Here is a 26,738-nt window from a genome sequence, read left to right as displayed (position 1 = left end):
TATTACCAGGATGTCTGTATTCCTAAAGGCAATGTTATAACATATATTCAGTCATACTGTTTACTATTGAAATTTAGAATGGTTAAACTTGTCTTCTTTCTCTGATTTAGGAGTACTTCTCTTGATGTAGAGCCTATCTATACCTTCAGGGCTCATAAGTAAGTATGTGCTTTTCCTTTGTTTTAAACCAATATCATTGTAAAGCAGCCTGATTGGGTATTTTATTTTCTTTCACTTACATATTTTTGTTCAGTAATTTTTGTATTTAGTCGCGGGTTTTTTTGTAAGTGTAAAAGAAATTGGCAGCTAATATTATGCTAAAATCAAGTTTATCACTAACAAATAGGAATCCTTGCTGAAAGTTTTTGTTTGCATGATATTTAAATAGTATGTGCATGTGTATCTTGAAGTTGAGGCAATTAGCTTTAAATATTAGAAATCCTGGCATTTGTTTCTCTTAAAGGTAATCTATATAAAAATATTTGAGGGCTGAGGATGTAGCTCATTTGGTAAAGTGTTTGCCCTGGGTTTGATCCCTAGCAACACACACACACACACACACACACACACACACACACAGACACTTTTTTTTTCCTTAGAATTTTTAAAATTGTGATGACACATTTTCCTGTTCTCATTTAAGAGTAAGGAACATGTCAGTTTAATTTAGCATAGAAATTAGTATACTTTTTATATATAGGGTCAGAGAATAACTTTTCCAAGTTTGGCAGGCCATATACTTTGTTGCATTTTTTTTTTTAATTTGTTTGAATGTTTTTGTTTTTGCATTACTGGGAATCCAACTCAGGGCCTTGGAACAGCATATTGTTTTTTTGTTTTGTTGTGTTTTATTTTGTCTTACAGCCCTTTAAAAATAAAAAAAACATTCTTAGCTTCAGGACTGTATAGAAACAGACTAGTGCTTGAATTTGATTGAGACGACATAGCTTACCAACCTCTGGTTTAGGAGAGGGTGAAAAATGAACAATGTTTTAACAGTATTTTTATTCATTGCAAAAGGCAGAAAAATAGACGATCATTTAGTAATTAGGCATTCTTATTTTTGACAAGTCATTATAAGATTAATTTTTGAGAACAGCAGTTTATCTACTTACCTAATTTATTTATTTAATGTTCCAGAGGTCCAGTACTTTGTGTGGTGATGAGCAGCAATGGTGAGCAGTGTTATAGTGGTGGTACTGACGGACTGATCCAGGGCTGGAATACCACTAATCCTAACATTGATCCCTATGACTCCTATGGTATGTGATTACCTCAGGTCCTGACAGAATAAGATGTTTTCTTTTTATATATGTTTGTGGCACCTATAAGGGTAAAAATTAGGCATTTTTGAAAATAAGTAAAAGATAAGAATGCCTCTTTTTTTAAGAAAAATAAAGATTCCTATATTTAGGAATGAATTTTATATGTGATACTAAAAGAACAAAACAATTCCCACTTCCCCAAAGTCTTATTGATTAGAAATACTGATTTGCTTAACAATTGTTTCCTTTTAGGCATCTGTATGGTAATTGATACCTTATTACTAATCTGTGATCATGTCTTTTCACTATTCTTAACAAACAGCTTTGAAGGAAAATGAATATTGGCATTATTCCCCTGGTCAGTTATTAGAGGGATATAGAAACTAATAAGATTTAAAGTCCATGCTACTGAAATATTTCCCTCAAAAGTTAAGAAGTGCCCTTTAGGCTTGGTAAAAATATCATCAGGCATAAATCCGTATTATATCTTCACTACATATTACCATAAATTCGCTTCCAAAAACTGTTCAGGAATTGGCAATTTTGGTTTTCTCTTAAGTTGTAGAATGGATTAAAATGTCATATTTGTCATAAAAGCAAATTTTAATTTTACTATCACTTAAGATTAATTTTACCATCAAATCTAAGTAAACATAAATTCAGTAAACAAAAATTTTTCCCAGTATTCATTTAATAAGCACCAAAAGTGGATCATTTTCTTTAAAAAAGACAGTACAAGGTTTTTAATTTTAATTTAAAAAATTTCCAAGCCTGTTTTTGATTTCTGCAGCATTTCAAAAGAATAATAGAAACAAGGAAAAGTATTTCATAGTTATCAAATACTTTTAAACTAATATGTTTGCTTTCTCTGGGACCTAAAGACCTTTATGACTTTTTCCTCCTGATTTTGCACTTTTTCCGTTTTGCATAGATCCTTCAGTTTTAAGAGGCCCTCTATTAGGCCACACAGATGCAGTCTGGGGTTTGGCTTACAGTGCAGCACATCAGCGTTTGTTGTCCTGTTCAGCAGATGGCACTCTTCGTTTATGGAACACAACAGAGGTTGCTCCAGCACTAAGTATATTTAATGATAATCAAGGTACATACATAAATAATTCAGCAGGCAAATAAATAAATGATTCCATGAACCCTTGCTATTTAAATGTAGAGGGTTTCTTGAAGCAACAAAAATGTACTTGTTTGAAGTTTCAACTTATGTGTAAGTTTTAAAAACATAGTATTTGGTGTGAAAACATTTTAAATACAGTGAAAAATGCAGATCTTAAGGGTATATTTCAGTGCCTGATAAATAAGTACAGTGTTATAACTTGCACAGATCAAGACTTAGAACATTACTTTCACCTTTCCAGAACTCCTTTGCAGCCTTCTTAGTCAATCCCCTCTCCCCATTCCTATCAGAGGTACCACTGTTGTGATTTCTTTCATCACAGATTAGTTTTGTCCATCCCAAATCTTCATAAAATGTAATAATACAGTATGTGTTCTTTTGTGTCTTTCTTTTTACTCACTATGTTTCTGAAATTCAGTGTCATTTTATTTCTCTTTATTCTTTTGAGAGTATTTTATTAAACTATAATTTGCCTGTTTACTGCTTTTATTATCATATATTAATTGTACAAAGTGAGGGGTTTCATTGTAACTTTCCCATACAGAATATAATGTACTTTGATCATGTTCATCCCTTCTATTATTCTTTCCTATCCCCTCCTTCCCTCAAACTTCTCTTTTAAACTTTCTTACAAATTTTTGTATGGATTTCATTTTGACCTTTTCATATGTACATGCAACATGCTTTGATTATACTTTCTTTATGTCTTGATAGATACTTTGGGACTGCTAAAAAGTAAGCTATGATGAACATTCATATATTTTCATTGTGAGTGGGTAGAGATCCAGAAGTAGAATTGCTGAGTTTCAGCGTGGGTTTTTTTTTTTAACTTTATGTAAATTCACCATTTTTTTCAAAGTGTTTGGAACATTTTATACCACTAACCACAATGTATAAGTGTTCCAAGTACTCTACATCTTTACCAACACCTTTGGTGTTGTCAATCTATTATGATATAAATGAGTTCCATGTTTAGTTCCTGTATAACAAAATACCTTTTCTATTCTTGAGCTGTTGTTACTTATTTTTAGACTTCAATGAAATCTAACAAATGCTAGGTAAGCACTCTACCACTGAGCCCTGTGCCCAGCCTGAGCTGGATTTTTTTTTTTAATGAAAACTTCCCACTATGTCACTCTACAGCCCCAGATTGAAGTGAATGCAGCAAAACTTGTAGTCCATACATGTTTTCCATTTACTTTCTAAATGAGTGTATTAGCAGAATACTGGGTAGCAGATATGCTGAACAGGTAAAGGATAATAAACTAAGAGGCTAGAGGAGTGGTTCAAGTGGTAGAGTGTTTGTCTAGCATGTACAAGGCCCTAGGTTTAATCCCCAGTACCACAAAAAACAAACAACAACAACAAACTATCATCACACATTTGTTCTCATCAGCATGGTAGAGCACACCTATAATCCCAGGTACTCAGGAGGCAAAGGCTGGAGGATCACCAGTTAAATTCCAGTCTGCACAAAGTTTAGCAGGACTCTGTCTTGAAAATAAAATACAAATAAAAGGGCTTGAAGTATGGCTTAAATGGTAGAACCCTCCTAGCATGCACAAGAAAAAAAAAAGAAGGCAGCAGCAGAAAGTTATGAAACTTACAATCTTCATTGAATGCTTATGAGTTGAGATAATTCTTATTCTAATGGTAGACTTTATGTACTTCTTAAGGAAATCATGCCATTATTTGTTTTGCTGTATTTTTAAGCACATTGTCAAGTAGACCCCTCTAATTGCTGTTCTCTTTTGACTCTTAGAATTGGGAATCCCTGCCTCTGTGGATCTAGTGAGCAGTGACCCGAGCCATATGGTAGCATCATTCAGCAAAGGATACACAAGCATTTTTAACATGGAAACACAACAACGCATTCTCACTTTAGAATCCAATATAGATTCAAGTATGTATATACCAATTTTAAATAGTCTATGTTTGGATCAGCTTTTTACATAATCAAAATTGTAACTGCTAGACTCAACTGTGAAAAATACTTGTCATTATAAAGTGTCCTGCCTCTTAAACTTCAGAACATATTTGCTTACATGAATATAATGATTTACAATTGGTTTCTATGAGTTAGTTACATTTTTGTGTATTTATAACTATACTATTTGAAATGGCATTTGAGTTATTCCACAGGTGAGTTAAATTAAATTTTATACCAGATGATTAATTTCAGTTCTATTCAAAGAAAAAAAGAATTCTGAATAGAACATAAAATCTGTTTTTTTATTTTTCGTAATTTCATTTTTAACCAATTTTATATTAGTAATATAAACTTATACACCTCAATACTGATTAGACTGTAGATTGCATTATAGCTCTCAGAATCTCAAATCTGAAACTTCTCATTGGATATGGAAGTCAGGAAATAAATGCGTTCTTAGGGTTTGAAGAAAATATTAGGGACTCTTTTGGCTGTTGGCTTTTGTTAATGATCGCTTTCTATCTTTAGTCATAATGCAGACAAACACAGTTTAGGTTGCAGTTGATTTAAAAAACTGCATACACATATACTTTTGTTTTAATCTAAAAACTAGCTTTAAAAGTGATTACATGCATGTAAAAATGTACATGTGCATTCGTTTACTTGTCTCTTTCCCTACTTCTCTTTCCCTCTGAAAATTTTCATTCTTTCTGTTTGGGTTTTCTTCATTTTTACTTCTTAATTGGTTATTCTTTGTTTTCTTTTCATATGCTGTGACAGTTATTTGGAGAAGTAGCCATGACTAGAACTTTGAGTTATTTAAATATAAAAGATAAAAACAGGAAAATAAAAGGTGAGATTATAGATTTAGAAAAGACAATTATTTTGCCAAAAAAAATACAGATTTTAGATTCTCAGTAAATTTAAAATCACATTTAAATAATGATTTGAAACACAGTGGTAAAAATTTTAAAAACCAATGTGAAATCAGGGAGACCATGAGCATTTCTGGAATTACCTTCAGAGATTGTAGCCAGTTCTTTGAATTTCCTGAGTGACAAATGTTGATTTTTCATGACTGCTCCAAGTTGGTAAAATCTGGTGGGTAAGGTAGATAAACTGAACTAGGTGATCCCATTTTCTTTTCCCAAGTGTGGCCATAAAGTAATAGACATTTTGTCTGTGACCAGAAACATTTTTAGAAGACTACCAAGAATGTTTTTAACAAAGATCACATTATAAGAAAAGTGACAATTATTTTCACTTACAAAAACATGTCTTGACATTTTATAGACTATCAGTTTTATTATTTTTAGAGATGTATAAAGCAAACTTAATCTTGTATTCCTTTCTACTGTGCACTATCTCTTTGCTATTTATGTTTGATTATGTCATTCTACTCTGAAATTTAACAGATTTTGAATATGTGTGTGATGCTGGGGATTAAGCATACTCTTGAGCATGCTAAGCAAGTGCTCTCTACTGAGCTACACCCTCAACCGCTTGTTTTTTAAATTAAAGTGCAACCCAAATGTCTTTGAAGTGCTGGTGGAATGGCTCAAGTGCTTAAGCACCTGCCTAGCCCCAATACTGACAAAAAAAAAAAGTGTCTCACAAATTCCAAACATTTTTCAAAGTGAAAGTGAATTTCATATAGAGTTTCAAGTGATGAGGGTGTTTGCTGCTAGAATAAGAATCAACCACTGTTCTTCCCATTGGTGCCAAGGGTGATTGGACTGTAATGTCAAAGGTCCTTGAAGCAGGTAATTGGGTACTTGTGAGCCCAGTGAGAAGATAAACATTTCTGAGTCACAAGCTAAACCTGAATACTTGGAGAATTCTTTTGGTTTCACTGTTAGAATGGAATCTAGGCCTTCTTCTTATTTCTAATGTTCTTTGTATTTTGCCAACTTCTCTGATTTACCATAAATACTTCCTTAAAAGTATTTTCTTTTGCTTGCTTCCATGATTTGATTTCCATCATATTCATTTTCTAGGTCTCAAAATAACTGAAGCTCTTCTCAAACTTCACTCTCATAATACATGACATATTTTATTTCTCTATTTTTCATTATTTTTCTGCTACTAAACCTTACAAAATATATTGCTCAATGGTCTGTTACCTCATAGTCTGAATTTTGAAACTAAGCATCTCTTTGTTTAGGATTATTTAAATCAAGTATAACTAACAAAGAACTTACTCCAGATCTATAATCCTAGCTACTTGGAAGGTTTGGACAGGAGAATCACAAGTTCAAGGCCAGCCTGGGGAACATAGTGAGATCCTGTCTCAAAACAAAACAACAATAATAAAACTAAAACCTACTTTTAGCCTAGTGCCAAGTGTTCATGCCTATAATCCTAGCCACTCAAGGCAGAGGTCAGGAGGATCTCTGTTGGAGGCCAGCCTGGGCAAAAAAGCGAGACTCTATCTCAAAAATACCCAACACAATAAAGGGCTGATAGAGTAGTTCAAGTGCCTGCCTAACAAGCATGAGGCCCTAAGTTCAAACCCCCCCCACTCCCATACTGCCAGAAACAAAAACCTATTCTTCATGGCCAAGTGACCTTTGCTCTATATTTAAATAGCAGACTGAGTTATCACCTACCATTAGACTATCTTCAATTTTTAAGATGTCGTATTCCTAAGAACCACATGAAAGTCTAGTAAGATTATTTTTAGTTAGCTTTTCTGTTGTGTGAATGTAAAATAATACCTGTTCTAGGATCTTAATTTTTAAATAATTTTAAATTGCAGAAAAATTGCAAAAGTAGTAAAAGGACTTCTGGCTACACTTCACTCATGTACTAATTTTCAACGTTTTGTCACCTTTGCTTTCCCATTCTTGTTTGTATGTATAATTCTCAATTCTAAGCCACCTCAGAGACATTGTGCCCCTATTGCCCTGAATCCTTCAGCATGTGATTCCCAAGAACAAGTACATTTTCTGACATAGCACATCAGTGGTCAAAATCAGGAAATTTAATATTCACACAATACTGTTGTCTGAGTTACTGCTCATATTCAGTTTGTCCCAACAATGTATTTTATTTTAGTTTTTAAATGTTATTAATACATAATAGTTGTATGAGAGTTTTGTTGTGACATTTCCATATATGCATGCAACATACTCAGGTTGGATTCATCCCCTCCATTATTCTTCCTCTTCCCCTCCCCCTTCTTAAAATGTCTTTGACATGTTTCAGTGTTCCATATTTCTACATGTGTGGAAAATATATCAACCATATTTACCCTCCTTTACTCTCTTCATTTACCCCCACACACACTGGTATCCTCCCCTTTACATGGCCTGTTCTACACTCCTATACTTCATTATTTGTCTGTCCATTGTTCATTGGGGTTTTGCCTTGGTATTTTAACTGTAAATAGACTTTAATCAGTCTAACCCCCTTTATTACTCTTAAGAAAGAGTAAAAACCCTTTTTCTCCTACCCTGTATTGTTCAGCAATTTTCAGTGCATTTCACTGTATCTTGTTCCTACACAGAGGTGATGCATTTCAGTATTATCCACTCTTTATTGATGTTTTCGTCTTTTCCTCCTCCTTTAGTTTCCTCTAATAGCTCCACTTTTGGGAACATGTGCATATTTATATGTATATATGATAATGCTTGTATTCGTATTTGGATCGGTCTTCCACATATGAAAGAAAAATGTGACCTTTGTCTTTCTCAACCTGACTTACCTCACTTAGGATGATAATCTTCAATTCCATCCATTTACCTGCAAATGACAAAACTTCATTATTTATGGCTGAATAATATTCCCTTGCATATATAACACATTGTTTTAATGCATTCATCAACTGGGCATTGAGGCTATTTCCATAGTTTGGCTATTATGAATAATACTGCAATTAACATGGATGTGGAGGTGTATTTTTTTTGTAACCTGACTTACATTCTTTCAGGTATATGCCAAAGAGTGGTATTGCTGATCATTTAGTTCTGTTTTTAGTTCTTTGAGGAGCCACCACAGCAGTTTATTTACTAATTTACATTCTCACCAACAGTGTATGAGGGTTCCTTTTTTCCCTGCATCCTTGCCAACATTTGCTGTTGTTTGTATCTTTTTTTATTTTTTTGGAACTGTGGTTTCAACTCAGGGCCTCATGCTTGCCGGGCAGGCACTCTTACTAATTGAGCCACTCTGCCAGCCCTTTTTTTGTGATGGGCTTTTTTTATTATTATTATTCATTTATTCACATGTGCATACATTGTTTGGGTCATTTCTCCCCCCTGATCCCTACCCCCACCCCCACCCTCTCCTTCACTCTCTCCCCCCTCACTTCCAGACAGGTTCTGTGCTTTTCTCCGGTTCTGTGCTTTTCTCCAGTTCTGTTGAAGAGTAGAAATAAGCAATAATAAGAAAGACATAGCGTTTTTGCTAATTGAGATAAGGACAGCTATACAGAGAGATTCCTAGCATTGCTTTCGTATACAAATGTGTTTCAACCCAGGTTGATTCATCTCTAATTGATCTTTACACTGGTTCCTGATCCCCTTCTCATGTTGACCTCTGTCGCTTTAAGGTTTCTGTATTAGTTCCTCTGGAGTGGGGACATTAAATGCTTTCATGTTTTGGGTTTTCTGCTTATCCCCGTACCTCCCATATGTGCTCTCCCCTTGTCATGTGACCCAAGTCCAACCACATTGCTGCATTTGCCCTAGATCTAAAGTCCGCATAGGAGGGAGAACATACAATTTTTGGTCTTCTGTGTCTGGCTAACCTTGCTCAGAATGATGTTCTCTAGTTCCATCCATTTACCTGCAAATGATAAGATTTCATTCTTCTTCATGGCTGAGTAAAATTCCATTGTGTATTAATACCACATTTTCTTGATCCATTTGTCAGTAGTAGGGCAAGTTGATTGTTTCCTAAACTTGGCTATTATGAATAGTGCTGCAATAAACATGGGTGTGCAGGTGCCTCTGGAGTAACCTGTGTCACATTCCTTGGATATATCCCCAAGAGTGGGATTGCTGGATCTTATGGCAGATCTATGTTTAGATTTTTAAGAAGTCTCCAATTTTTTTTTCCAGAGTGGTTGCACCAGCTTGCATTCCCACCAGCAGTGTAAGAAGGTTCCTTTTTCCCCACATCCCCGCAAACACATGTTGCTGGTGGTATTTTTGATGATAACTATTCTAACAGGGGTGAGGTGGAATCTTAGTGTGGTTTTGATTTGCATTTCCTTTATGGCCAGAGATGGTGAGCATTTTTTCATGTGTCTTTTAGCCATTTGAATTTCTTCTTTTGAGAAAGTTCTGTTTAGTTCAGTTGCCCATTTCTTAATTGGTTCATTGATTTTGGGAGAGTTTAGTTTCTTAAGTTCCCTTATTCTGGTTATCAGTCCTTTGTCTTTTTTTTTTTTTTTTTTTTTTGAGATAGGGTTTCCTGGAACTATTTGCCCCAGGGCTGGCTTCAAATAGCGATCCTCCTGATCTCTGCCTCCTGAGTAGCTAGGATTACAGGCGTGAGCCACTAGCACCTGGCTTATTTGTGTTCTTGATAATAGTCATTCTAAAAAGGTGGAATCTTGTGATTTTAATTTGCATTTCCTTTACATCCAGGAATGTTGAGCATTTCTTCATGTGGATTTTGTTTTTGGCCTTTTGTATTTCTTTGAAAATTTTCTGTTCAGTCATATGCCCATTTCTTAATTGTATCACTGATTCTTTAGGAGTTTTGTTTTTTGAGCTCCCTCTAAATTCTGGTTGTTAATCCCTTGTCAGATACACAGTTGGCAAAGATTTTTCTCCCATTCTGTAGGCCGTCTCTTCTGTCTGGTGGCCATTTCTTTTGCTGTACAGAAACTTTTCAGTTTCATGTAGTCCCATTTATCAATACTTTCTCTTAGTCACTGAGCCATTAGAGTTCTGTTTAGGAAGTCATTGCCTATGCCTATCTGTTCCAGTGTATTTCCTGCTCTCTCCTGCAGTAGTTTTAAAGTTCCAGGCCATGTTTTAAGGTCTTTGATCCACTTTGAATTGATATTTGTACAGGATGAAAGACATGTATCTAGTTTCAGTCTTCTACATGCAGATAGACAATTTTCCCCAGCCACATTTGTTGAAGAATCTGGGTTTTTTCCATCATATGTTTTGGGTGCCTTTGTCAAAAATCAGGTGCTTAGCTGCATGGAATTATGTCTGGGTCTTCCATTCTATTCCATTGGTCTTTGGGTCTGTTTTTGTGCCTGTGTCGTGCTGTTTTATTGTTATGGCTCTGTGATATACTTTGAAGTCAAGTATCATGATATTTCCAGCATTGCTCTTTTTGCTCAGTGTTGCCTTGGTTATTCACAGCCTTTTGTGCTTTCATATGAACATTAGGGTTGACTTTTCAATCTCTGTGGGAAATGTCATTGGAATATTGATGCGATTTCATTGAACATATAGATTCATATAGCCATTTTCATGATACTAATTCTGCCAATCCATGAGCATGAAAGTCTTTCCATCTTCTGGTGCCTTCTTCGATTTCTTCTATGATTTACATAGTTTTCATTGTACAGGTCTTTCACTTCCTTTGTATTTTTTGACATTATTATTACTGGAATTCTTTTCCTAAATTCTTTCTCAGTCTGTTCATTATTGGTATATAGAAAAGCTATTGAATTTTGTATATTGATTTTTGTATCCTGCTACTTTGCTGCAGGTGAATAGACAAATTGAAACTTTAGCAAGAAGGGAAAAAAAAGTTTTAAAAGTCTGAATTTCTTCCTTGTTGTGGAGAAGAGTGGGTTTCTCCTGTGCTCAGTGAGCACACTGGATGCTCCTCTCTAACTTCTAGTCCTCAGGTTTTTGTCTGCAGTTCTCATGTGTCCCCTCAGGGTGGTGCCCCTCCCCCACTGGGCCAGGCTGGGTCCCTATAGGCAGAGGCTTTCTCTCGGTTCCTGCCCCTCCTTTGGACAGATATACTGGGCAGGTTTGGGGGGCTTCACTCAGGCTATTTAGCCAAAGGTTCCTCTTGGAGAGAGGCAGTCAGATCCAGCACGCTTAGCTAGGAGACTTCTCTGAGGTGCTTAAGCAGGGCTGGACAGGGAATGGCAGTCTGGGAGCTTTAGCTCAGACTTTTTGACCAGAAAGTCTTTGGAAATTCAGCTTGCTACTAGGCTTCTTGGTGTTGGTTGAACAAGTTATTATTTCCCATATACTATGCTCAACCTTGACTAGCCTGCAACCTCACTGGCTTCCTTTGTATAGAGATGCAGAGGCTGAGCCACAAGCCTCAGTGCCCCTCCCCTGCCAGACAGGGCTTTATTAGACCAAGAGATTTCTCCTGGAAGGGTTCAATCCAATTCCCACAAGCAGAGCTGCTCAGTGCAGTAGCCCTCAGGACTGAAAGTGGCTAGCTCACCTGAATAGTTTGTAGGCTCCTCTCTCTGGTATGGAGTGGGATCCCTAGGTCAGCCATGGGTGATTGTTCCCTTTCTACACAGTTCGTGACTCTCGAGGCTTCTGCAAGGTTTGCAGCCCTGTGTGCCAATATTTTGCACTTTGGTGGATTAGAGGCTACTGTGTGGTCCAGGGAAAAAAAAAGAAAAAAGAAAGAACACCCACCAACAAAACAAAGATGTTGGTGGTGCAGTGGGTTCCTGGCAGTGCTCCTTCTCTCCAGTAATGTATTTTATAAGGACATTCCTTCCTATCCCTGGAAAATGATACAATGATTTTTTTAAAACTTTGACTTATCTTAAATTAGTGTTATCTTCATATAGGCTTTTCTTTTCTTACAAAAATATGTTAATAAAAACCACTAATTGAACTTAAGTTCTTCATTAATTAATTAATTTAGACAAGATCTGTGTAGCTTAGTCTGGCCTCAAAGTTAAGCTTCTCCTGAGTGCTGTGATTATAGGTGGGCACCATCATGCCCAGCTTCTTCCTAATTATTGAGTCCCTCTTAATAAAAAGGCTTTCAGAGGAAGTTGTAATAGTTTGAGAACCAAGTTTTGGTGATTACTTGATCTATATGACCCACCTGGTTGGGTGGGAATAGAGTTAGAAGTTAAAATAGGCCCTGGTTTTGTCACTTGACATAGGAGAAGCCACAACTATTTCTTTACCTTGTATATTCACTGTGGTATGGGTTTAATGATATTTGATCTGTCTGTCTCGTGCATTTAAATGAAATCTCTTCTTAAATAGTGCGTGAAAAATACTAAATGCTGTTTTAAAATTCCAAACCTGGTAAACTGTCAAATGATGACTGTTTCTACTATAATGAGATAGAGTGAAGAAGAAAAGATTTAAGTGTTAAGAAGCTCTCTTTGTCATGTTTATCTTTAGATCACAACCATATGATAAAGAGCACTTTGTGTAAAAAAAAAACTGAGTTTAAAATTTAAGGATTAGCTTCATGCAAGTGATGATGGAACTTTATTAAAGTAGCAAAAATACCACAGAACACTGTAAAATGAGAAATCATTGGCTCTTGGCTAAGTTGTAGGTGGTGCCAATAGACAGCCTGTGGTGGAAAAGGAAATTCTAATTTGTAGGTAGATCAGGCATTTCTTGTTTCCTAACATTGAAGTTACAGAAATAATTGGAGAATAAACAAAATATAAACAAAATATAAACAAACTTGCTCTTTCAACCTCATAGGTGAATATTCACTTCTCCCTTCTGTGAAAAAATAGCTTTGACTAATGTGTGTTGCTCTTCCATTTTACCTTTTCAGCATCCAGTAATTCCTGCCAAATAAACAGAGTCATCAGTCATCCCACCCTTCCTATCAGCATCACTGCTCATGAAGACAGGCACATCAAATTCTATGATAACAATACAGGTAAGGATTTATTAAGAATAGGTTTTTGCTAAAGTGAAAAAATCCCTACTAAAATTAGGCTGGGATGCTTCCAGGTAGCATTACAGGCTTGCACCACTGCACCTTGCTAAAATTGTTTGATTATTAAATAGCCTTATTAATATTCACTTTTATGTATTTTTGAGTAGCTCTATTCAGCGTTGCAAATAGAACCTCCCCCCCAGATCATTTGGTTTGTTTTATTCATTTTTCCATGGGTGTATCTTTTTTGTGGCATAATAAAATCTGAGTCCTGCTTGATTTGAATTGGAATATGGGGCTTTTCCAGTTTTTATTGGACTGCATTTCATCAGTCCAGAGGAAATTCATGGGAGGAAGGTACTCTATTAGCAGCCATATTTCCCTGACTGTCTGCTGTTGGCCTTGTTATTATGGTGGCTTGCTGGCTGTGCTTAATTGCTAGTAATTTAATATTTTTAAATATTTTCTATATATTGTTTCCATCAAAATTGTGACCATGTTTCCTTTCTATTCCTTTGTCTCAATCTCTTTTCTCTGTGAATTTGAACACTCCATTCCTTTAAATCCATATAATTTGTCTGTAGCTAAGGATGCAAAAATAGGTGGCTAATAACCTAATTAACACACATGTAAAAACTACTGAGTTCTATATTGAAGTTTAAAATACCTTCTTTTGTTCTTCATCATTGCCATGACTGGAAGTAGGAGGGGGACGTGTGCTTTAGCTGATAGAAAAAGTTATTGATACAGTGAGTATACACACAGGGGTGATTGGAAAAACCAGTAACTTGGTAACCAGCATGTGCTCCAGATGAGCAGAATCAGTAGTAAAGAGTAACATTGATCTCTTTTTCCAAAGGTAAGCTGATCCACTCAATGGTAGCCCATCTGGAAGCTGTTACGAGCTTAGCCGTTGATCCTAATGGCCTGTACTTGATGTCTGGCAGTAAGTACCGCCACCTGTAGATTATTTATTTGTCTTTATCATTTTAATGTTAATGTAATTGTTTCTTTCAATTTCCTTTCTTTTGGTATAGGTCATGACTGTTCAATACGTTTGTGGAATCTAGAAAGTAAGACATGTATCCAGGAGTTCACAGCTCATCGGAAAAAATTTGAAGAATCAATTCATGATGTAGCTTTCCACCCCTCCAAATGCTACATAGCTAGTGCTGGAGCGGATGCTCTGGCTAAAGTCTTTGTATGACATGATGCTTCATCTTCACCTTCTAGCTCTTTATAAATAACCAACTGCACAAAAGAGATTCAGAAGACCAGGGCAAGAATCATCTCGTCTTGCCCTTTTATTCTGCTGAAGGAGCACAGAGAACATTTGTTAAAGTATAGTTTTGCAATTCATATACTGTTTTCTAAAATTAAGGTTTGTTCAGGTTGCTGCAAGCTCAGCTGAATCTGTGAGCCTAAAAACTGTTTAAAATCTTCCCCCAAAGAGGCGCTTTTATTTCTGAAGTTGTTCTAATTTCCTAGGCAGGTCTGAGTGAACCCTGGTTTAGTTTGTCTTGTCCTTCTTGAGTGAACAGGGCATCCTCTAATGGACAATTAAAAACTGGATGGCTGGGGAATGAGTATAGGAAGAGCAGAAACTTAGATTTACTTCTCCCTTGAGAAATCTTGTTAAACACATTAGGTAGTCAAACAGTAATCTGTACTATATCTCCTGTACTAACCCTGTTATGTATAATAACCAGTCAGTGTTAAAAATCAGTTCTAATTTAACTCTCCTTTCAGCTGTTTGCATAAAGCACGTGGCAAAGCATTTTACCTATTAGAAGGAAAAGATGCAATAATATGTTAAATATATTATTATTCAGAAATGCTAAGCATACTTAATTCGCAAGCAAATTTCTATATTGTATTATTGTTTTGAAAATGAATTTGGAACAGTTCTAAAGTTTAGCTGTCAGGCACTCTTCAAACTGAAGAACAGTTTGATAGAGTCTACTTTTTCTAAAAGATTTAAGCTTATTCAGGTTTGAGATTCTGTTTGTTTTTTTTTAAAGGGCAAACGGCATATCTCTAATTTTTATTTTCAGATTCATCTTATTCATCTGATATTTTATAATATCAGAGGGATTATTTCATATTGATGAAATCTTACCTTCCAGTGACTAAAAAAGGTAGAAGTATTTGTTGGTACTTGTTTATCAACATCCACATAACCATGATTTAGATTATCTCTGCTCTTTCTTCTTTGTCTTTCACATTCATATTATCTGACACCTACCAAAAATAATAATTATTATATTTTAATAGTCCAAAGAGTATGTTTAACCTCAGGCAACTGCTTTTGCAGCAGTACTAAATAAAGAAAATTTTTTGTTCCTTAGAAGTCCTCTATTAGTATCTCTAAGAAAAACCTCCTGGAAATCTGGATGGAAGAGTTTAACACCTTATATTGGCTAAAAGGTCCTTTCTCCCTCCCCCTGCCCCATTGTTTAATTTGAATACACATTTTAGTGGGCAGTGAATCAGTATTGTTTCTGGGGAAAACCTTGTCTTAAAAGGCCAGGTTTCACTTTATCTGTGACCCCTATGTAGTTGACATTTGGAATTCTCATAACCTTACTCTCCAGAACTAGAGCCCTATCATGCAGAACTCTTCCTACAACTGTCATGCCCCTCTTCGTGTTTTTCTCTTCTTTGCCCTTAATGATAAAGACCAATGTAGATATTAAAAATAGCTAAAATTAATGTCCAACTTTTTTGACAAAATGTACCATAGGCTTTCAGTCTTTAAATATTGCATCCATAAATATTTTAAGCCATTAAAGTAATTCCTACATTTCTACACTAATATATTCCCTTGGCATAGGAATGACACTTTTGATGGTATGTACTTCTGTTCCTTTAAGTGTTATTCTCATGGTGATATGGTGGATATAATTGACAATATTTCTTTAAAATTTCTGCTTATCTGCCTCTAGAATTCTGCAGTACACAGGCAAATTTTCATTAAAGCTATAAGACTGTCCTAAATTTTCCTGATTTTTATAAAAACATGCTGTTGTATTTAACATAGCTACTTTTTCATCTCCATGCTTTGGTTAACAAATAGGCTGAAGAGACTTCTTTGCATAATCAAGTGACTGAATTGACCTAGGCATAAGCTACCAGGAGAATTCTTATATTTCTATGCAGATATAAAATTCCAAATTGTGTTTGTAGATTCCTTTCAGTTCTTCTCAAAATTAACAAAGGGACTTGTTAACTTAATTTTTATAGAATACGGAAAATTATAGTCAGGTGCTCTTACTTGATGTATTTATGATAGGTGACCTCATATCTATTGTTCCAAGGTCTTCAGTGCCTGCTTTACTTATATCACTGAAATTCTGAAAACCAAGACACTCTCTTTCATTTCATGCCTCATGGTTGAAGTTTTTCCGTCACTGAATAGGAAATAACCCTCAGATGTGCAAACTCTAATCAGAATGGTGGAACTGTTGAAAGTTCCTTAGGAAGCCAGCACTATGCCATTGAAGACTATACATAGAAAGAGAGACTCTCCACATTAGCACTGTATGAGCTCAGCCTAGAAATGAGCCAGAGCTGTCTTCCAACAAGATGGTAGCGTATTCATGTATCTAAGTTCTCCCAAACTATTGGAAATACACAAAATGAATAAGTTGAAGGTTCAAGCAGTCATTGAAGTGCTTTCATAATGCTTGACTTGTAAATAGTTGGAATGAAATGTATTGGAATAGTATGAAAATCAGCAGGTGGTAAGGGTCCCTATCTTATTTTCATGCACTATGGATATATCTCTTGGAGCTTGCAGTACCCTTTTCAAAACTCAGCTGTCATACGGAGCTCATTTGCTACTTAAACCATAGACAAATATTTAACATAAGTGATATAATGACCTTCAGTATTTTTCTATTGAACAAATTTAGCAACTTTTTGCCATTAAACAGATAATTAGTTATGCAAAATATTTAGCTTTTATAATAATTTTAGTTATGACTAAAAGGGGGAAATTGAGCTGCATCACTGATAATGAACTTTGTGAGAAATTTTTTGTTTATCTAACTTTCATTCCTTCAGTATTCTTGCTATAAATTTGTTTTGGAAATAATGATGAAGATTTATTTGAAAATATCTAAAATGTATGTATATTTTATAAATATATATTATATATATCACAAGAATATATATAATATATAGACTATATATATCTAAACCATCGGTGCATTTTACTGTTTTGTATTTTCATTTTTGGAGGTAGTGTACACAGCAGATGAGTATGAATGTTGTGCTGTTTGCTTTTGCAGTATAATAATATATAGTTCTAAATGTTTAAATTACTGTATATACTATATTCATTATAGGCTAGCATGCTTGTTTTAAAGATTGTTATTCTAGTTTATTAAAATCTGAATGTAAGAAAACCTGGCTATTCAAATGTGAATTGAAAAATATTCCATTCTCAGTACTGAACTATTTCCATTGAACATTCAGGCTTTGTAACAAAATAGATATCATCCAGAAGGCAATAGCTAGAAAATGAGAGGTGCCTTTTAAAAAAAAAATACAAATGCAGCCTTACAGTGAGGATGAAGATTGAATTTGTGAAGGGGGAGGGAGGGAGAATAGTGAGAGAGAGAATGTGTGTGTTTGTGTGTGTGTGTGTGTGTGTATGTATATGTGTGTGTGTGTATGTGTTGCCAATCTGTGAAGGTCCTGATTTGTGGCCATCAATGTGTTTTTAATGTATCTGCTCAACCTCTAGGACTTCAGGGGCATTTCATGCTCTATTTTGTGCTCTTCAGGGCACCACATGTACGTTTCAAGAGTTTTGAATGTGAATTCCTAAAAATTTCAGTAGGGAATAAATACCTATTCTTTAATCATAGCCAAATTCAGATAAAAGGAGAAATTATTGGTTCACCAAAATTGTGGGATGTCATTAACGTAATATTTTAATACTTCATATGTTTTCCCCTTTACACAAGAGCATGTCATGTAGTTCTTATATGCTGAAGATTTAATTAGGAAAAATTATTTCTAGGTTAAATACCTGAGCTAGTTAAGTATTTAAATGGCATCTCTCATATCTACCTCGTTGTCATTGCTGCCATTTTAACTAAAGCAAATCTTTGTAACATCTGAAGTGATAGTTGGATGCAATTTAAAAATCTGTGTTGGTGCTTTTCTCAAGCTTTGTCATTTAACTTGTTTTGTCACAAATCAGATTGAAAGGTTTAGGATTAATTCTACTTTTCTTTTGAAAGAATGGCTTATAATTAGCCATCATTGTTGCTAATGAGTGGAAATGGTTAATCTCTGGTTGATGTGTATCTGTGATGCTTTCAACCAAAAGACAAATTGTTACTGAATTTACCAGAAAAAAAAGAGTTCTAATTATAATTTTATTCAGCTTACTTTTTCTTTGAAAGCTATTTCCACACTATTAAGTAAATAATCATTCATTTTACTTGTTCAGAAGTTGCCTCCCTTACTATGTTACTTATTTATATAATTGTAGTACTTAAGTGTTTGACACTGGGATTCTAGTTGTACAAAAGTAGTAGCTGACTGAAATATGTATATTTTTGTGAAATGTACCAATTCTTAAAGTCCATTTTAGGGGAAGGTCCAGAAAATTAACATATCTGTGTTTACCAGGTCATGGTAAATAATTGACTCAATTTTGCTTTTGCCACTAAATGCCATCACCCAGCTGGATCTCTTATCAGTATAAGGGATTCCAGGCTGACAAAGTACTTAAAAGGTCCTTTATATCAGTTTTATTTTTATTATTTTTAATTTGAAAAAAAGCAAATGTTAGACCAAAAGAGATCCTTAGGTCACTCTCACTTATTCTACCAGTATTTCTGAAGTGGTACTTAGGGATCAGAATTTTCTGGATCTTTGCTAGTCAGGCTTTAGATTTTATTTAACTGGGACCACACTTGTCATCCCTCTGATGCAAATTAGAAGATTCATTTTAATTTAGATTAACTCTAATGTCTGCCTGGGTTTTTAACAGGCTGTGAACCAGTGAGTGCCTTGTTAATGTAGAATGATTTTTCCCCCCTGTTGTGCATTAGCTCTCTCTGAAAATGTCTCAGAGAATGGTATTTTAATTGACTTATAGAGAGCTGCTAAGTTTAGTATTATCAGTATCAGAAAGTCTTTGGTCTACCACGTACTTTCTCTTCATTGTTTGGCTGAAGGTGGCCTCTTGTGAAAAAAAGATATATAACCCCATCTCCACATACTTTCTCAGTCCAGATTAAGATATCCCCTATCCACTCACCCCCCAACTATGTGATCTTATACCTGTTTTTAGGAGGAACCACTTTATAATACTAAAATTTACTGGTTATTTTATGTCCTCTCAAGGTCAGTTTACTAGAGCGGTTCTCAGGGTATCATCAGTTCAGATTCCTAAATAACCCTTTCTCTCCATGCCCCACCCCCCAGCTGGTGAGCCCTGTGCCAGATTGTTCGATCTTCAGGTAATTTAAATTTTAGCTGTATCAATTAATGTAAATCCGAATGCTAATTTTTGTGGTGCAAGAAGTTTCTTTTGTAAATTCAGGGTATGGATAAGCTAATTAAGATATCCAATTTTGGTGGCTCTAAGTGTGTTATTTGTTTTTAAATAAAGTATACAAATATAGATAATGTGCTATAGGTGTCTCATGAATTGCAGTATTTGTCAGATTTGGAAGCTAGCTGTGACTTTGCAGTATAAGTCAGCTAAAATAATACAGACTTATTTGGGGTTTTCGTTGGAGGGGTAATAGAGGGGTGAAAAGCTAAAGGATATTAGACAAAGTGGATATGAGTCCAAAGTAATGAAACAATGTTGATTGTGAAGAAGGTAGAAAAGTTTATTACAACAAAGGATTTGGGCCTTTGGAAAGCCAGTAAAATTAAAATACCTCATAAGACTGGATCAGTGCTATTTTCAGGGACATATGCATGTTTAACAAATTTCCTATTTTTCAATAGTTCAATTAAATAATTTTTAAAAATTGTAACACATATGTAATAAATTTAATATGCTTTTATTTTTTCATTGTTTGGCTTAACAGTCATAAGCCTTCCACACCCTCTGCTCCTTCAAGTCAACACTAATTTTCAAGGGCTTTGCCTATCCAGAATTCATGCCTTTGTTGCGATCTGGAGCCACAATACAGTGTGGAATCTAAAAGTACTCCTCTACCTCTTGAAGCTATGTACTCTTGTTTGAAGTTCTTCTCTATGCTGGTGCAGTGATGTACTCATTATCTAGTGTATATGTACACATTTTTCACTAGTTGTTGGAAAGATAGCTTTTGTCCTCTTTAATAGGAGCTGAGACATGATTTGCTGGTTTAATTTTTGAATAATATAGCTCAAAAGGTCAAGAGAACGCAGTTATTCATGAATTAATGAACCTTCTGGGATTTGTCCAGGGTCAGAATAGTAGTCTGACCTGCTTGGGTTTCCCAAGATCACTGAGGTTTTGAGTGGTCCCAGCATTGTACTGGACTTAAAGTATTCCCAGAAACACATGGAATCCTGGCATAACTGACACCATAACCATGAAACATCCCTCTATTTAACTTCTCAGTTACCATGACCAGAGCACTCCATTTCTATAAAGAAACTCTTACACACAGCTCTTCAACTCTGAAAATTGGAATCCTTTTTTTCTGGAATGGAATTTTTTTCTCTCTTTTTCTTTTGTTGTTTTTTGTTTGTTTTGTCTTTTGCAGTGCTAGGGATTGAACATAAGGCCTAGTGCATACTAGTTAAACACTCAAGCTACACCTCCAGCCCTCCAGATCAGAAATTTTCATTTTGTATACTGTGTATACTTGCAAAGCCAACAGAATCCCAAATGCACCAAACAGAAAACAATTCACTTTAAGTATCACATAGATCCTACAAAACCCTAAACTCTTCCTCATTCTTAATTGGCATTAGATTGCAGTTAATGGTGGTGGCTTTAGTCAAACTTGAAAAAGGATCTGATTATTTGAGTGAAGAGGTTCTGCAATATCTTGCCAATAGGAAAGACCTATTTTGCAGAAAATCATCTTGCTCTTGATGATATAGCCATTCACCTCATATGAAGACTGGTCCAGATGCTAACTCCACATTGACTTTTCCTGTGTGCATTTTTAGAGACCTAATTAGCCCAGCGATGTAAAGAAGAGCCCACAGCAAGACATTTGAATAGCACTTGAAGTACTACAGTTAGTATTGTTAACTCATGTGCCATAGTCTTTTATGCCCACAGCTTCCCAATCTGTAACCTCAAACCAAAGCTTTAGATAAATGATAGATAGATAGATAGATAGATAGATAGATAGATAGATAGATAGATAGATAGATATAGATAGCTTAACAAATTCAGGATAATGGTAGGGAAGCCCATCATCCACAAATAACTCTCAAATTGAAAGTTTTCTTTAATTAGGGGTAAAAGTGTATAGAAAGCAAAATTTGACATCAATCATGAGTTGTAGAAATAAACAGCTTGTGTTTTATATATAATGGGCTGAAATGCATACTGACTTCTGAGTACTCCTTTCTGTGGAAGTGGGACGAAGGTAGTGATTTTCCACACAGACAATATTAACTTAAAGGCAGTCTTATCACAAGCAGTTTACTTTGAATACTGGATAAGGATGTGGGGGAAACAAGTACCATACCAAGGAAAAACAGCTAGGTCACATTGTCTTCCATTTCTCCTTAAGGGGTCTGGAAAGATGATCCTATTTGACCTCAGAAAGTGAGCAGCTCAGATCTTTGCTTGTTTGTCATTGGTCCTTGTTATCTAAAGATTTTTATAGTAATTTATATGAATTCTACAGAGGGATTTTTCTTTTTTTTTTTAATTTTATTATTCATATGTGCATACAAGGCTTGGGTCATTTCTCCCCCCTGCCCCCACCCCCCTCCCTTACCACCCACTCCACCCCCTCCCACTCCCCCCCACCTCCTCAATACCCAGCAGAAACTATTTTGCCCTTATTTCTAATTTTGTTGTAGAGAGAGTATAAGCAATAATAGGAAGGAACAAGGGTTTTTGCTGGTTGAGATAAGGATAGCTATACAGGGCATTGACTCACATTGATTTCCTGTGCGTGGGTGTTACCTTCTAGGTTAATTCTTTTTGATCTAACCTTTTCTCTAGTTCCTGGTCCCCTTTTCCTATTGGCCTCAGTTGCTTTTAAGGTATCTGCTTTAGTTTCTCTGCGTTAAGGGCAACAAATGTTAGCTAGTTTTTCAGGTGTCTTACCTATCTACAGAGGGATTTTTCATTGTGATATGCCTATACATATATATAAAGCGCTTTGATCAAATTTACTCTAAATTAAAGATCGCTATGAAAGACATCAAAAGTATCGTAGGTTCCCCTGGCTGGTAAAGTATCAGACAGCATAGTTTTTATTATGTTTTAGGGAAGCTGTATTAACATAATCCCAGGTATGTTGTGTCTTCTGCGTATGTCAGAATAAAGACCAGACATGTAAGAAATGTGGCTGACTGATAATCTCATGAAAAAATAGAGTACTTTTTACAGGATAAGCTCTGTTTGGAGTGGTTTCAACTATGCTTTTAAAACATTGTTTATGTACTTAAATCTTTTCCCATGTACTTCAGAGTATCCTATTGATAGAATAATTTCACCTCCTACCCAGTTTTCAACTGCTATGTCTGAATGCTTATGCAGTGAATATCTGTTTTCTGCTCACTGCATAGCTTGTAGGCAAATGAGCTTTGTTCATTTGGTGCATGTTAAAATGAATGGAACATGAAGTTCTAAGCATGCATACCACATGAGTAGTCTGTAATAGCAGTGTCCTCTCACATAGCTAATAGTGTTAAGGTTAGGTTCTGCTGATTGCTGTTTACAGATTTTGAAAGTACACAAGTTCAGCAAAAACAGAATTTAATCTAAATTCATTTAAGTGGAAACTTTTCCAATAAAGTAGTTACCTGCCCAGTTTCCTTTATATCTCAAGTCAAAGGGAATCAGGCTTTCTTTTGGCTCTAAAACATTCAGACGTTCATTACTTTTGGTCAGCCTCTTTTAAAATTGACATATAATATTTGTGTATATTTATGAGGTGCAATGTGATATTTTTGATTCATGTGAATATTGAATAATGGTCAACCTAGTAATTAGTATATCCATCATCTTAAACCTAACATTTCTTTAGAGGGAATACACTTCAAATCCTTTCTTCTAACTGTTTAGAGATACATACTGCCATTACTGTTAATTATATTCGCTCTGCCGTGCCATAGCACACCAGAACTTACTCCTCCTGTCTACTTACATTAACCCTTTGACCAGCACTTTCCCATCCCCTCCCCTCTCCAGTCTGGTGAGTCAACTATGAGATCTTTTTTCAAATGGGTGAGATCAATTTGGTGTTTTTCTGTGCCTAACATTTCATTTATTGTCCTCCAGACCATCCTTGCTGTTGTGACAGAATTTCATGGTTTTTTTTTTGTGTGGTTGAATAGTATCCTACTGTACACATTGGGACTGAAAATTAGTGCAGTCATTATGGGAAACATTGTGGAGGATCCTCAGAAATCTAAAAATAGGACTACCTCATGATCCTGCAATTCCATTAGTAGGAATATACCTAAAGGAAATGAAGTCAAATACGTTGAAGAGATACCTGTACACCCGTGGTCAGCCTTCTGACAAGCAAGACAGCAAGCCCATTTCTTTCTGTAGACTACTTAGGAGTGCATGTCTTCTGTCACAGGGTTTTTGTTTTGTTTGTTAAAAACTTGTGGATTTCTTCCTCTTGAGAAGCATCATTTCTTTCTGGAAGCAGAAATAGTTTTACTTTTGAACTTAATTATAGACCAAGACAGTTTTGTACCCTCCGTGTATGCAGTTGATACACAGCTTGCAGTTGCCTCTGCTGATAAATATATTAAAATTTTATTTTGTGTCACTTTTAGAAATCAATTTGGAAGTACAAATATTGACAAGGAAAGGAATATATGATGTTTGTTTTATATGTTATCTTTCAAAATCTTTTGGTTTTTTTTTTCAAGCATAGGGAACAGGAGTGATGAGTTTTTTGCTGAATGCATTGGTTCTCCTCCATCCTTAAAGCAGATTTTGTATATGAAATACTGCTCATTTGTCACTAACAAAATAAAAGTTAATAATTATTTGCTTTTGTCTTTATAAGTTCCTTGAAGCAGGGGCCATGTTTGTTTTTCTTATATTCCTTCAACACTTTTCTTGGTGACTTACATATGGAACTCAAATATTTGTTGGATGAGTCTTCAGAGAATCCACTCTATATTTACCACCCAAACCAAAGGGGGAGATCCTCACCAATCCCTAGGTAATGCTCAAATTTATTTAGGTCTGGGGAGCCGATGCTAAGAGGAATTTGTACCTCACGTTGCAGGTGGCAGCACAATACCCAGGGCAGCACCCTTGTTATGCTGCACACTTGTAGTCTTGCCTGTCTTGGACCAAACAGCATAGGGGAGAAGAGGAGGCATCTAAATCCTGTTCATGGAATCCCTTACTTCCCAATATTTGTGTACCTGCTATGCACCAGTGCTATGTGCTGTCAGTCAGTGAACAGACAAAGCCTTTACCTAATATGGTTTATATTACAGTTGGGGAACCAAACAATAAGACTATATGAATCCTAGTGGTAAGTGCTGAGGAGGGAAAAGTGGGGAGTTGGGGATTGATTTGATGTTTCTCTGACTAAAAGAGTGTTGAAAGTGAGAAGAGTAATACAATTTAAATTCATACAATTAAAAGAATAGCACAAGGGTTATAAATAAAGTAATAAGAATGTATAACAGCAAAAGTAATGATTTCCAACTATACCTCTTCACTCATGAGTGTTCATAAAACTGTATACACAATTAATGCAGAGAGCTTTTGTCTTATTTACATAGAAACCTGAAAGTTTCTTTTCCTAATGTATAGAATGAGAACCTTACAAGTGTATATACTCATGGATCACTTTTTAAAATTATATTTCTGTCAGTAAATGTATAAAACCACTTTTCCCTTTATATCATTGGCTATAGATGGTTATAACATTAAGGAAAATAGAAAAAGAAAAGCTTGAAAGGTTCAGTGATCTTTTGGTGTTCTTCTTGTTGTTCTTGTTATTTTTCATTTTGGAGTGTTTTTATTCTTTTTGTTGTTGTTGTTTGGTTTTTGAGACAGGGTCACACTGTGTATGTTACCCAGGCTTGCCTGGAACTTGTGGTCTTCCTGCTTCAACCTCCCAAGTACTAGGATTTATTGGTGTGTACCACCTTGTCCAGTGTTACTGTAATTTCCAATTTCCAGACTATTATAAGTCTGAGTATCTTTTCACACATTGTGAGTCATTTGGATTCCTCATAAGTGAATAATTAGTCTTCTATTGCCACCTAACAAATTACCACAAATTTAACAGCTTTAAGCATCATCTGTTATCTCGTAGTTCAGTAAGTAAGAACTCTAAGCCAACTCCATTGTGCTGATTGTTCAGGGCCTAGCAGGGCTGAAGTGAAGGTGTCTGCTAAGCTGTAAAGCTCTGGGGAAGGACTCACTTCCAAGCATGATGTTGTAAGATGGATGTCTCTGTTTCTTTAATGTCAGTCAGTTCCAAGGGTTACTCTCTGCTCTTTGCACATAGATCCCTCCATTTTAAAGCTGGCAAGGATACATCAGATGCTTCTCATATGGTGACTTGGTTTTCTCTTCTGTTCCCAGCAAGAGAAAATGCTCTTGTTTTAAAGGGCTCTTGTGACTTGGTTATGCACACCCAGAACCATGTTTGTTAAGGTCAGCTGATAAGTAACCTTAATTTTACTTGCAAAATACCTTTGTCCTGCAGTGTAGCATCATGGGAGTAACAGCGTAGGCAAAGTTCTGGCAGCCATCTTAGACTTCTGCCTCCCACAGATAGCTATACCTTTACATTTATTTTTCATTTTTATTTGTGTCCATGTTTCTATTGTATCTTTTTATTTAACTAGTTGACAAAAAATCTTTATATTATCTAACATATTAATAAGTGTTTCTCTTGGTTGCAAACATATTTCTCCAACTCTTTGTCTGTTGACTACATTAGCAAGTAAATATTACATGTAAAAATTAGCCATTTGGATCTCACTCCTCAGTGGATTCTATATTTACACTTAAATTAGTATTTCACATTTTTATTTTCAGTATTTTTCATTCATTTTTATTAATATGCCATTTCTACTGGCTCCTTTTAAATTTGTAACTGTTTTGTTTTGTTTTTTTCCCAGTATTGACCTCAGATCCTCACACTTGCTAGGCAGGCACTCTACCACTTGAGTTATTCCACCAACCCTGTTTTGTGTTGGGTATTTTTGAGATAGGATCTCACAAACTATTTGCCCACAGCTAACTTTGAGCTAGGATCCTCCTGATCACTGCCTCCTGAGTAGCTAGGATCACAGGCGAGAGCCACCAGTGCCTGGCTTGTAAATGCTCTTTTTATATTATATGCAAACCTTTCTCTTATTATTTGTAAATGTTTTTTTCCAAATCTGTATTATTTCTGTTGACCATATTTATATCTTTTGCCATTCAAAACTTTGTTAGTATAAAAGT

At 35.4% G+C, this 26,738-nt stretch overlaps 1 protein-coding gene across 2 annotated transcripts in view; it reads left to right on the top strand.

Annotated features, from left to right (window-relative positions):
- Positions 1 to 19,796, top strand: part of Strn (striatin) — a 103,127-nt gene extending 83,331 nt beyond the window's left edge. For both annotated transcript variants that reach the window (XM_074049506.1, XM_074049507.1), the window contains 7 exons: positions 111 to 158; positions 1,141 to 1,262; positions 2,197 to 2,364; positions 4,157 to 4,297; positions 13,031 to 13,138; positions 13,998 to 14,084; positions 14,176 to 19,796. In XM_074049506.1, the coding sequence (XP_073905607.1) occupies positions 111 to 158; positions 1,141 to 1,262; positions 2,197 to 2,364; positions 4,157 to 4,297; positions 13,031 to 13,138; positions 13,998 to 14,084; positions 14,176 to 14,345 (844 nt within the window). In that variant the 3' untranslated portion in view covers positions 14,346 to 19,796. The remainder of the gene's footprint in view (positions 1 to 110; positions 159 to 1,140; positions 1,263 to 2,196; positions 2,365 to 4,156; positions 4,298 to 13,030; positions 13,139 to 13,997; positions 14,085 to 14,175) is intronic.
- Positions 19,797 to 26,738: the final 6,942 nt, after the last annotated feature.

Source organism: Castor canadensis, chromosome 12 (assembly GCF_047511655.1).
Source record: "Castor canadensis chromosome 12, mCasCan1.hap1v2, whole genome shotgun sequence".
NCBI classification, from domain to species: Eukaryota; Metazoa; Chordata; class Mammalia; order Rodentia; family Castoridae; genus Castor; species Castor canadensis.
Note: the sequence above shows the minus strand (reverse complement) of the source record. Positions and strands in the feature narration are given on the sequence as shown.